Source organism: Xiphophorus couchianus, chromosome 5 (genome assembly GCF_001444195.1).
Source record: "Xiphophorus couchianus chromosome 5, X_couchianus-1.0, whole genome shotgun sequence".
In the NCBI taxonomy this organism is placed as follows: Eukaryota; Metazoa; Chordata; class Actinopteri; order Cyprinodontiformes; family Poeciliidae; genus Xiphophorus; species Xiphophorus couchianus.
The window spans coordinates 16,819,926-16,833,258 of NC_040232.1; the positions used below are offsets into that span (position 1 = coordinate 16,819,926).

General features: G+C 36.4%; 1 protein-coding gene across 1 annotated transcript; it reads right to left on the reverse strand.

Moving 5' to 3' along the window:
- Nucleotides 1-704: 704 nt before the first annotated feature.
- On the reverse strand, nt 705-3,459 carry cdkn2a/b (cyclin-dependent kinase inhibitor 2A/B (p15, inhibits CDK4)). The gene is made up of 2 exons (XM_028017814.1): nt 3,042-3,459; nt 705-1,668 (listed from the first exon to the last, which is right to left on the reverse strand). Exons 1-2 carry the CDS (start codon nt 3,162-3,164, stop codon nt 1,417-1,419), a joined length of 375 nt encoding a protein of 124 aa, XP_027873615.1. The 5' UTR covers nt 3,165-3,459; the 3' UTR covers nt 705-1,416.
- Between the last annotated feature and the right edge of the window lie 9,874 nt (nt 3,460-13,333).

Below are 13,333 nucleotides of genomic sequence, written 5' to 3' on the forward strand. Positions count from 1 at the left end.
GTTTGTGAGTGCGACTGGGTAAATGTGACTCTAGTGTAAAGCGCTTTTCCCACATTTTTTTATATAGCGCTTTTCCAGTCAAAATTAGTATATAAGTTCAGTCCATTTACCATTTAAATCGAAAAACTGCAAATGTAATTTAGTCACTTTTTGTATTTTAAAAAAAGATATAAGATTTTTTTGTGTTAGAGAAAAAATCTTATGATAGATAAACATCTTTTTTCTTTTCATTTTTCTATGTATTCACAATTTGGATACCCAGTCTGTTGTTTCATTCTAGTATATACTATCAAAATACAATGTAACTCACCATGTTTTAAACATAAGATCATCACACTGCAGATAGACATTATTATGAGCACAATTGCACTGATTAGACTTTTTCAGGCCAATTCGGATTTCTGACTTTCTCTGAATTCTAATTCTGATTTCGCCTGTTTTGTTCCTGTCATCTGTGACGCATACAAGGGAAACATGCTGCTGGTTCGGGCAACCGTTTTGAATATGACTGGAAATTAAGAAATTACAAGATTGTCATCGTTTATCCATCCGAGTATAAGTCTTCGGTTTAAAAATGTCCATCAGACCACATGCTGGTGGATTTAGACTAAAACTGATGACAGCTGATAGTTTCTGCATTTGCTGAATAAGGGGATGAAACAATTTTATTTGACCTGCATATTAAAGGCAAATGGGAAAAAAGCAAATCTCTAGCCACTTTATTGGTTTAGCTCTAGTCCAGAGCATAATTGCTAAGAGGAAACATTTCACCTGCACGTACAAAAGTAGTTTTAAAAACTATTAGGAGGCATAGTCCATATGTTTCAAATGTTTTAATTGCACAACAATGTTCAAAACTCCCCAGTGTAATGAATATCCTTAAGTCATTTCTTTATTTCATTTGGGTGTAAAGACAATAATTCACCTTTATGACAGCCTGAAGCATGCTTACTTTCGCCTACAGTGTTTCAAACTCATATAGGCTATCCCCATAACTTCTTTAAATTAAAGAGCAAACAATTATACAAAGACATAATCTCTCAGTGTATTGGTTTCATAATAGTGCATAAAACAAATATGTGCAACAAGTTATGGCTTCTAAATTAGCTTTCAAGAAATTCTTCATTAAACAAAAGTTTAAGCAAAAAATATTCATATTTCAGAAGAACAGTAAAAAACAAACAAAAAAACATTGTATGAACATTTACCAAACGCGGTTATTTAATAAAATTTCTAATCCCAAGCCGATTTCTAAAAGTAGACCATTAAAAGTCCTGTTGTACCCTACTATATTATAAGCATTTCGTTCAATAATAAACAAATAAATATAAATTAGGGCCCTTTCGGGCCTTATTCACGGTTCTCAATCAGAACCAACTGAATTAAATAATGTTTCATATGAAGACAGCCACATAGTTATAGAGTCTCCAGGACAGCAACAACATCCGTGTGACCGTTCTGTCTGGCCAAATCAATCGGGAGACAGTTGTCCTTGTCCCGGGCCTGCGGGTCGGCCCCGGCTTTCACCAGAAGCTGCACCGTGTCCAGGAAGCCCGTTCGGGCCGCGTCATGCAGCGGGGTCGCGCCGGTGCTTTTGTCCGTAACGTTTGGATCCGCTCCGCGCGTCAGTAAGAGCCGAGCCACCTCCGAGCTGCCCATCATCATCACCTTCAGGAAAACCGAACCAGGCGTTTTTAATGAATGTATTATTTGATACAAAGGCCTATGACACTGAATAAAATGCTCAAACACAAAAACCGGTTCCTCACGAATTGTTTAATGCTTAATAGACACATGCGGGAAAATAGAACGATCTGTGCATTTATTTATCTAACAAAATAAATCCCATTTTATTAGTTTTTATTTATGTCTCGCTATTACACTACTACTGTTGGACTTGCGCCTATCAGTCTACCGACTGGCGAATGACTTGTGATGCGCTGCAAACATTTTTATATGCCAAACCGGTCGACACTGTTAAGGTAACCGACAACAACAAAAATCGCCATGTTCTCAATAATTATACACTGCAAAATTTTAATTTGCCACATATATGCCAAAATGGCACAGTGCGCCCAAACCGCAAAAAAAAAAAAAAAAAACTATAAATGACAGAAATGAAATACTCACATAAAATTAGCTATTGCTCTTAATTTTATTTTTTATTTATTGGTACTCTTTAAATTGCTTTAAAAACAAATTTTCTACATAAATGCACTAGGAACTGAGTTATCTTGCATCGACCGTGTTTTCTAGGTTACTTGCTGTTTTACCTCGTCTATTAAACGTCTGTTTGATATTATAACAACTGTTTTACCACAGTTAGTTGCACAGTAGGCAGTGCAGCACTTAACAATAATTTGACAGTCAACACTACAGTACAAAACTCAGTCAGTTGGTACTTTAAAGTGTTTAAAACTTGCCAAACAGGATAAAGCGTTGTCTTTGTCAGAGTCTACAAACACGCTTAATATTAGATTGGGTCTTACATGACTTGGATATATTATAAATTATTTGCAGTCAGCATACATATTATAAAAAGCACAAGGTGTACATTCCATTCATTGATTGATTGATTGTCTTTACGGCTGGTAAATACTCCCTTTTTACAGTCCAACCACAATGTTAAGAGTGAAACCAATGCCCGCCGCGGCTTTTAAGAAGGTAAACGTTACGATGAAGTCAACGGTTTCCTGCGGGTTCGTTTCAGCTCAGATCGCCGCTGACTTTATCAAACCCAATTATATATATATATATACATATATATATGTATATATATATAGTTTTATTCGCCCCCCCTGAATAACCGTCCACTTTGGAGTACAGATTATAGCGCTGTCGCTGCCTTGTCTGCCAGTTATTACCCCGTCTGCTTTTTGAGGTACTATTTGTACATAGAAACCAGACTGAAACAACTAAAAGTAGATACGAGATGCAGTAGATGCATATAAAATAGCCATCGCTCCTTGTTTTTTTCCCCTTTTTTCTTTTTGTTGTTGTTGTTTTGTTTTTTCTCGCAGATGCTTCAGGTAGGTACTGACCTGTATTGCTCTTCGTCCAAAACTATTCACCCCGTTAACAGGAGCCCCTTGCAGCAGCAGAGCCTCCACCTCTGCCGTGTGTCCCTTCGCTGCGGCTGTCGTCAGTTCATCCTCCAAGGTCATTGTCGGCGACAATATCCGTCACTGTCCTCCTCTGACAGGTACCCTGACGGCGATGCTTATTTGAGGAACAACCAGCTCACAAACCCGTCCGGGCTCCTTATATTGGCGCCGATAAACTACTCACAGCTTTAAAAAAATGAGTGTTCTAGGATTTAATCCAAGATCGTCTCTATCTTCGTTTTGCGTTTTCTTTACTTCGCCCCAAGAACCTTTGGGTTCGGTCAAAACAAACTGCGCTCGTCCACCGGCTGTCGGACGGTGTGTGTCCGGGCTTGTCTCGTATTTAATGAATGGGTGGCGTCATCATCTCCTGCCGGGCTGTTGCGGCAACGCGCATGCGCATGAATATGAAACTCATTCCTGCGCAGTAACACTGTAGCGTTAGATTTTAAACCTGTTGTAGTTGTCACCTGGAGAATAAAATAAAGTCACAAAAATAGAAGTAGAGTTGAATAAGAATAAAAATAAATCTTAATAATAAAGAATAAAATCCTTCAAATGTACACTAATACATAAACACCAGACTGAAACACAAGTACAGGTAAAAACTAATTACACACACACACACACAAAAATCATTAAAATTAAGCAAGGAAATAGTAATAAGCCCAACTCGTTAAATTGAGATCAGCAAAGCAAGAAATAGTTGAAATGAAAGCAAGTTGCAGTGCACCAGAATGCACACTAAGCACTAACATTTGTCCCCCTGTTCTCTTAAAATAAAAACTAAGTTGGTAGAGGGCTATTTAGTGTAAAGACATCACCCTTCAAAGCTTCGCAAGCTTTCAAATCACAATGGTAATCATACATTACCAGGGTACATTCTGACATATTGGTGGCGTTATAACCATGATATTTTTGCAGAAAATCTTTACCAAAAAAATCATAAATGGGTTTATTGTTGTTTTTTGTAAGATTTTGTGCTGACTAAAGCATCCACTTAGTTGTTCTGGTTTAATGCTATTGCATTAACATACAGTAGATTGTTATGATATCACTGACCACAATATGGTGCCATGTTGTAGGAGAAAAGTTAGAATGCATTTTTTTTAGAATTCCGCAACCAATAATTTATATCATAATCTCCAGTCTAATTTACAAATTAAATATTCTTTTCTCATGATAAACTTAGAATAAGATATTATATATACACACTGCCTGCTTTCATTTGCATGTGCAATGATTCATATTAATTTTAGTCGAAGTATTATACTGCAAAACATTACATTATCAGAAAGAATTGCTGAGTTGTTGCTGATTAGATTTGTCACCATTTAAATTTTCATCTCTTCCTACTTTTCTCTTGGATTTACAGTGCTTTGGAGAAGTATTTGCTCCCCTTGCAGATTTACTCCCTGGTTGTTTTTATGCCCCTTTTTAAATACTGCAGACCATCAAGCTATATTTTTTATCAGACAAAAATAACATAAGTAAAATCAAGATTTAGTTTTTAAACTGTTTTTGCTGGTAGCACCATCCCCAGTGGCAACAACGGCAGTCAAGAGTTTGAAATAGATGAAATCTGCAAAAATGTTTTTACATCTCTGTGGAGGAACTGTAGCCCTCCTTTTCTTTGCCGAGTTGTTTTGTTTTGTTTGTGCCACATTGCAATATTTTTGAGCATAAACATCTGCCATATAACTTCTGTATCAGGTTTACGCCCTGAATTTGACTGAGTCACTACAAAACCTTCTTACTGACTTGTTTGTTTACTTTGGATCGTTGTCCTGTTTGTGTGTAACCCATGTGGGCTTGAATTTAAGGTCACAAAGTAATGCCCAGACATTCTTCTTCAGGCATTTGTTTGCTACTGAGCAGTATTTATGGTTTCCAGCAGCTATGCCAACAGGTCCCACATTACTGAAGTAGCTCCACACCATCACAATACCATCTTTATGTTTGACTGCAAGTATGGTGAATAAAAGTCTCTGGTATTATCAAGGTGTTTTTGGCAAATGTGGGAAAGGCATTTGAGTTGATTTTGGCATTTACTTTGACCTTTTGGAGGTTTTGCCGAGTCTCTTGAACTGAGACAATTTAGGCCTGCACTGCTTAGCTGTTCATTTAGGTTCTTTTATGACCTCGTGGATCAGTCATTGGATGGTTAGAGCAACGTAACAATGTGTGGTTACACTGTTTCTTTATTTGTGGGTAATGTCTCTCACTGTGATTCATCCGTTTGTATGAAGTGTAACCATTTCCTGCATAATAGATGTCAGGAATTTTTTTTCTTTCAATTGTTTTTGAATTCTTTTGGATCGGCAGATGATGTGATGAATTTTGAACTACTTCTAATCTACTTCTTGTTGTTATACAGGTTCTATTATAATGATTTCCACATGTCACACAATTGTTAGTATTAACATTTATGTCCTTTTTGTGACAGTATCATCATCTTTCACGTCTGTTTTCTGTGGATCTTTATGATTGCTCCGGGTCTTAACCTTAGACATAACTGAAGAAACCAGACTACCCTTACAAAAAACTGTGTCCCATGTTTCTGTAATACTTTAGCTTACATTTGCTGACTGTTTGTTATTGATTAATGTACATACAGAAACATAATTTGTCCATGAGTGCAAGATTGCTATATAAGACAGCTGCTCCTTGAACAATTTGTTTGGCCCCAAAAGAAAATTCTGCTTGTGGCCCTGCACAACCATGGGCCAGTTAACCTTTCATGCAGCTTTCTCAGGGTTGTCTGCTGAATGTGGTGACAGAAACAGATCAGATCAGATTTCTTGAAGAAGATCTGCTTTGTTATTGTGCATCTCTTTTGGAAGACATAATCTGAACGTGAATCCCAACTGCAGACATGCACAAAATATCTGATGTGGTAAAGACATAGAAGAGCATGCTGGAACACAGTGGATTCTCCAACAAAGTAGCTCAATATTCCTGATTTTTTTTTTTTTTTTGGAATTAAATAAAGAGAATGAGATTTTAACAGTATTTAAATAACATAAAGAAGTTACTTTTATGTTTGAGCCTGGGTTTTAAGTTAATTACGGTGCTTAGTGATTAAATCCCTTTTTCTAATGTTTTCACAAATTATAACCTACGAACCTAAAAAGCCATTTTAAGAGATGACACCAGACATGACACCAGACATATTCTCCCTGAATCAATAGTGACTCAGACACACAGCTGTATGCGCATGAAGAAACACACTGCAGCCCTCTGTTTTGGGTTGATTACCGTCTGAGCAGCATGCAGAGACTTGTTTTACATATGTTGGTAAAAGGAGTTGTGGATATTTTCCTTTTTCTTTCCAAAACTAAAGGGGTTGCTGACTCATATCTGAGCCAGATGAAAACACTAACAAAGCAGTGATGTCTGGGACCAAATGAACAGTATTATAGGATAGGAAAAGTTTTCTGCATGTGTACAGTACACACAAACTGGGTGACCTATTTCATGAGTCATTGGGCCAGTTTGGCTCGTTTAGCATACAAAGATAGACTGTCAGTAATTATAGTGCAAATAAATGTCATGTTTGCTTATACGCATTTGAAAAAGATTACTTTGACTCAAAACATTAAGTCAAACAAACAAACAAAAAAAGAATGCAATACTTTTTAGTTCATACAGTTTTCATATTTTTTGAAAAAAAAAAAAACTAACTATGAAATGTGAATGGATTTGTCTAAAAAAGTCAAAATGTAATAAATCTAATAATCATAAAACATGGTTGATGTCTCAAGGTTTCAGTACTTTCATCATGTTCTTCAATCAAAGTGCCACCTATTCAAGTGCACTAATCCATCCTGCAAGAAAACAATCGCAGAACATGACCGCAGAACACTTCCATACTTCAATTCGGGCACGGTGGTAGAGCAGCGACCCATATACAGAGACTTTAGTCCTCAACGTGGATCTCACAGATTTGAGTATTGGCCTGCTGACAGTTACCACGTGTCTTCCCCCTCTGTCATAACCCACTTTCCTGTCTCACCATTGAATTTGGATTTTTGCAATATTTAGGAAGTGTGATGCATTTGTGAGTCGGATTTTCTTCCATATTGTCTTAAAGTTCCCCTTTTTTATTTCATTCTGAGAATTTCTTGTTAAATGTTATTAAAGACATATGATGGCAACATTTCTGATTACTCAGCTCATGTGTGGGTAGCTGAGTTGTTCCTCATTTTTCTTTCAGACAAGAACTAGAAGTTGTTACAATTTTCTCCTCCCGTTATGCAAACATATCTCATGTCATTGAACTTAATTATGGTTAAATAAAAATATATAATTATGCATTAAAACATTTTTTTTCTTTGAGACCATTTTCAAAATGTGAAACATTACAGATTAAACAAAATGCATAATTTCATTTTTAAAACATCTGAGTTTTTAAAGAATGCTTTCTGGTGGCTTTGTTAAGAAATCTACTGGTATTTAGAGAGTAATCCTGCCACTATTAGAATAAAATTATTACAAGGTTTTTCATTACCCAGGTATCTCAAATGAAGCATGCATTTATGGGTAAAATGAAAGAGCTCAAGATCTTTGAATTTTTGTTGAGTGTTCAAGTGATGGGACAAGAATTGGGAAGTGGAAATAACACCAAAGCCACAATCTTGTGATTCTCACAAGATTTCTGACACTGGTGTCAAAAATAATCAGAATTCTTGTCCAAGGACCAAGGATCTCTCAGAGAGAGTTTCAGAAAGACCTTGAATTAGCCGGTTTTGCAAACGGCACACTCACTACACAAGTCTCCACTGCCCGAGGCTTGCTTAAAGATTGCGGATGAGGATCTGGACAAGCCAATGAAATACTAATGGGAAAGTAGTCTGGTCAGATGAGAGCAAAAGAAAACTCTTAGACAGCCAATGGACAAACTATGTTGGCAAATGTCACCATACAAAGGTGACGTGTTATTGGGAGAACCAGAACGTGGGTCTGTTTTCTGTATATGGTAGCAGCAAAAATACATATAAGTGAAGGAAGGATTCATTGAAAAAAAAGTTCTTGAAAGGAACCTGAAGATGAAACATGGCTGGATTTTCAGCAAAGACAACGATCCCATGAACACACAGCAAAGAAGCCTCTCAGTTTCACAGGAAAAAGTAAAGCTACAAAAAAACAAACAAAAAAAAAAACAATCCAGTAAATTATCTGCTAAACTGAGCTAAAAAATATGTGGAAATAACTAAATATCAGATTACACAGAAGATGCTTCCAGAACCTTCAAGATCTGAAAATGATTTGTTTTTAATAGGTAAGAACACACAATGCACATGACTACATTTTTCATACAGGACACGTCTTAAAGCTGCATTATTTAAGATTTATATAAGATTGTTCTGCACCTATGAAATAACTCTCCGTAAACATGTTTAATTAGGAACCACTTCGGTGAAAACTAATATCCTAATAAATAAATAAACAAATATATTAACAGAGAAAAAACATTAAAACTTTGCTTTTTCCAGTGTGAGTGATCAAGAAATAACTAGTAGTGTACCATAACTCTGTTTGCCATTCTTTTACAATAGTGGCCATTAGTTAAAACTCTTCAAGTAGCATTCTTGGCAATATTGCTGCAATGAATTCAAACGATTGGTCTAAACATTAGACTAGTGGTGTCATTGCCTCACTTGTTTGTTTGATTATGACTTTGAAACTTTGGAGATTCTGTTTCAGAGGCTTCATTGTTATCCCATTGCAGACACTTGTATTTTTATTTGAATATTTTTGCTAAGATGCCGTCGTCTAATATTTGCACAATAAAAATCGTAGGCCAAAATAGTTTATAATTTTTTAAAACATTTACTGTAATTAGTTTAATCGTGTTCTACTGAAAACTGAGTGATGTTGACAAGCTTCAGAAGAATGTTCCACTTTTCTTCTGCGCCTACTGTTTGAGTCTAAGGCAATTCAGTTTCCATGGATAAGTGGGCTTTGACACTGAACAGATTTTTTGTAGCCTTTCATTAAATTGGAACTTAGTTTTAATGTTTCTTACTTAATAAGAAACATTTCATATTTTCTACAAAAATTACATTTTTAAGAATTTGAATTAATTACAAACTGAAAGCGTAATACCAGCCAAAGATTGAAGAAACAAATGTGAGCAGACGTGCATGGAATGTGATTTTGTCTCGAAGTCCACCCTCTGAGGCTGAGTGCGTAGGTGGGGGTGTGTTGGCCTGGAAGTCCCCTTCGTTTGTGTCTGCTTGTGTTTGTGAGAAAAGAAGACCTACTGTTAGCATTGCAGACGTGATTTCTAGCATCATTAGTTCTATCGCATTGAAAAATAAAGCAATCCGTCTCTCAAACAATAAAATAAGGGGGAAACTAATGGCTACTTTTAAAACTGAATAAAGTAATCACCAAAGGTTTTCTTTGAAGGGTTTGACATAGTGACATCACCATGTGGGAACATTCTTTTGGTCATACAAATGGTTGATCCAGAAAGTCCATTGTTCATTGCCAAATTTAGTAGTTTGGTTGGAGAAATGTAGTCAGTACTGACATGAGCATCACTGCAATCTGTTGGTTTGATGAAGTTTCCTCAGTGTCTGGTCTGCATCTTTCAGCTTTACAGTGTTCCTCCTGAAAACGCTTACAATAACTTAGTTGTTTTATTTATCTAAAAAAAAACCCATACATTTGAAATTTGATTCCTACACAATAAAAACTCAGCACTAACACTGCTGCGCACCCCAGCATCTGAAAATGGAAATACCTGTTTCTAACTACCAGTGGATTAAGTCACATCCAGCTTACCCTCTTTTGTTGTTTTTCTAAATGTTTGACTCCACCAAACTCACCAGTAACTCAAATATCAACCAATTCAGCTGATTTTTTCTCAATCATTTCCACAAAGGAGAGACAACTAGTGAATTCAGGAAAAAAAACAATGTGTTCTTAACTGTACTTTTGAATCTTGAGGTATTATGTGTACTTTTAATTTGAGAGATAAGCTTTCCATTTTTACTTCACCTAGGTAAACACCTACTGATGAGGACCTGGTGACTTGAGTCACAAGGGGAGTTGGCAGTCTGGAAAAAAACAATGACTGGTGAAAAAGGAAGGGATTTAAGAGAGCAAAGGGGACCAAAAGGAGAAGACTCTTCCTCGCGTTGGCTACAAGGTTAGAAAACCAACAGAGAAACAACAGCATCTACATTAATAACAAGCAGTAGCTTTAACAGGAGAAGGAGACACACCAAGAAAGAAGTGGTACCAGCCATGGTTATGGGAGTGAATAAACAAAAGAAAAGGGAAGGATCTTAAACTCTGCTCATGGAGTAAGTACTATGCGCCCTCCCAACCGTTGTTCCCAATCTGTGATGTTCTGGTATTCTCTTCTTTCAGAAGAACAGCACTGAAGGACTGAATCCAGAGAGGAGGTGCAGAATATGTGCTTTGGTTTTTTTTACACACTGCCTGGGTTCACATTTCTTATTGCATCTACTGATAAGCTCTCATAGCTACTAAGCACTTCTACAGAGTGTGTGACGTTTCACTGTGCTGTGTTAAGTGGAAACTCAGCCCGAGAAACCTCTCATATTGTTTTAAAGCAGTCACATCTTTGCAGTGTTTCACAGACAACTGATGAAATGCTAAAACTGTTTTCAGAGCTATGAAATATTGCACATTTCATATTTTAACTGCACAACATTTCAATAGTCATCTTTGTTATAGCTATCTTTGAGAGGACTGACTGATTCAGAGCTCCCTCTGCTATTTGCAGTGTTCATTATCACAGACCTGCTGGACTTGGGCAAACATAATGTAGTGCACTGTCTGGCTGATAAAATCATTGTTTCCCAGCATACAGAATTTACTTTGAAGTCAGAAGTGCATCTTGGGTATTTTTGTCTTGAGGCTACTTTTTAACCAGAGTGGAACTCATCTATTTATCCACTCATGATAATTAGCATCGCTGTGTGATTTTTCACACAGATATAAATCAATGTAACAATGTCTTACAAAAAGTATTCATACCTCCTGAACTTTGACAGTTTATTATGTTGCAACCATAGCATGACTTTGCTGACCTTCAATAGGATTTTATGTGACAAACACATAAAACATCATTGTCTTTTTATAATACAAAAAAAAATTATATATAAATTTCAAGATTTTTAATAACATCTAAAAATTCCCCAAATGTTGGTGTGCATTTACTGTACATTCAGGCCTTTGTGGATAAAAAATAAATACATTTTCACACTATATATTGCTGCAAATATGTTTGACGCATGTACAGATTTAAATTTTTGGCCCATTCTTTTTGCAAAGCAGCATAAAGCTAAGGTCAGTGGAGCACCTAAAAATATTTTTTTTCAGTCGAGCCACAGACACCTAATTCTGCTTTTACACTTTGATTGTTTTTGTTGTTGTTTTTGTTTTTTTTAAGTATTTTGACTTAATCCATTATGTTCAGAATTGTCATCAAACTGGGAGGTGAAACTCCTCCACAGTCTGAGAACTCTTTCAGCTTGTAACTGGTTCTCCTTCAGAATTGCTCTGTGTTCAGCTGCATATTTCTTCCCATCAAGTCTGACGAGGTTTTCTGTTAAAGAAACTCATCCTCACAGCATGATGTTACCAACAACAACAACAACATGTTTTACCGTTGGTATACATTCAGGTTGAATGAACAGTGTTGATTTTCCTCTTCTCATAATGTTTTGTTTGTAGGACACAAAGTTCTACCTCTGACGTTGAATTACAAACAGCACATATGATGACTTTCTTTTAGCAATGTGGTTCTTCTCACAAATCTTCCAAACAGGTTAATTTTATGAAGCGTGTATTTCTATGGCAATCTTTTTAAAAAGCATTTTACTTGTGTTTCCAAGTAAAATGGAGCTTAAAATGTAGAGACTAATAGGTGTATGAAAAGATACTTTACATAAAGCGCTAATAAAAAAAAACAAGAAAACATGTCCCCATCAATCCCAAAGCCAGTCCCCAAAGGCAGGTGTTATTCAGGTTTTAGATGTTTTTATGGTTCAACTCTTTGGATTCTGTGAGAGTCAATGACCTGCTGAGGAAGAAATGCAACCATTTGAATCAACTTTGTTTGAACAAGTACACATCTTAAACATGTTTAGGTTTCCAAGTACCAGAAATGAATACCTATCACAGGTGCAGGCTCACAACATGCTTAAGTTGTGTTTAAATTGAAATGTCTTCAAAAGAGACATGACAGACTCTTAGCTGTTTTAACCTTTTTAGTGTTTCTACAATAAACGACACACAGTGGGTTATAGTTTAGCTTAATTGTTAAATAGTTTTGTCATTTAAAATGTATAATAAACTGTGAACATTACTGTTCATCTAGAAGAGATTATCGTGTATGGTCAGATGTAGAATATTCTTCCTCACTGCAGTTTTTATCTTTGTTCATCTGAGAACAAACAGACATGTTTAAAAGGATGCATAGAAATGCTGAGTCAGAGCTGTTCAACAGGTTTGGCATTTTAGTTAGCTCCTCCACTTTGAGACACATTCATTCTTACTTTGAGTAAGAAAGCTGTGACTGTTGCGTGTGTGATCAACTGAAACTGAAATTAAATGCCTCTAATTCACAAGTTTAGGCACTGTATGAGCAAATAAGACATGGCGAATGTGCTGTGTCTACACTTAAGTTTATTTCATCACAGATATAAAAACACAGCAGAAATCAGTTGAGTCACACTCCCGTCGAGCCACAGAGTTTAAGTACTTGGGTGTGGATCTGGGTGACTAAGATGAGGCAATTGTGAGGCGCTGACATATTGTTGGTGTGCCAGTCACATGTATGTGTGAGCTCCAGCTAAAACCCGCATACAAATGAATGTCTTAAGTCGCTGTGGGATAAACAGTATAAAAGTTTTGCATGGCCAGCCACAATTATTGCTCGACTGGTAAAGATGTATGAAAAGCATTAAAGTAAATGTATCTTTATGTGTTTTTCCAGGACGCTCCCAGCAGTAAAGAAGGAGTTTCAGCTAGCTAATAATTAACAGGGAGGGTTGACATCATGGCTCCTTATAATGACGGTGATTACCATCAATATGATAAGATATGCTAACACAAACGAAACAAGTGGCTTTGGGGAATCCTTGAGCACTGGTCAATATACCTGATGTAACATTGTGCAGCAGTATAAACTATTTTTAACAAGTATTTTACATTTCTTTTTGTCTGTAGAAAGAAATGTTAGTCTG

Bases quoted from the DNA above. Each gene is read 5' to 3' on its own strand.
- cdkn2a/b (XM_028017814.1), bottom strand. From the start codon at position 3,164: ATGACCTTGGAGGATGAACTGACGACAGCCGCAGCGAAGGGACACACG. The intron at 1,669-3,041 runs GTCAGTACCTAC...GTTTTCCTGAAG, and splicing joins TTGGACGAAGAGCAATACAG to GTGATGATGATGGGCAGCTC.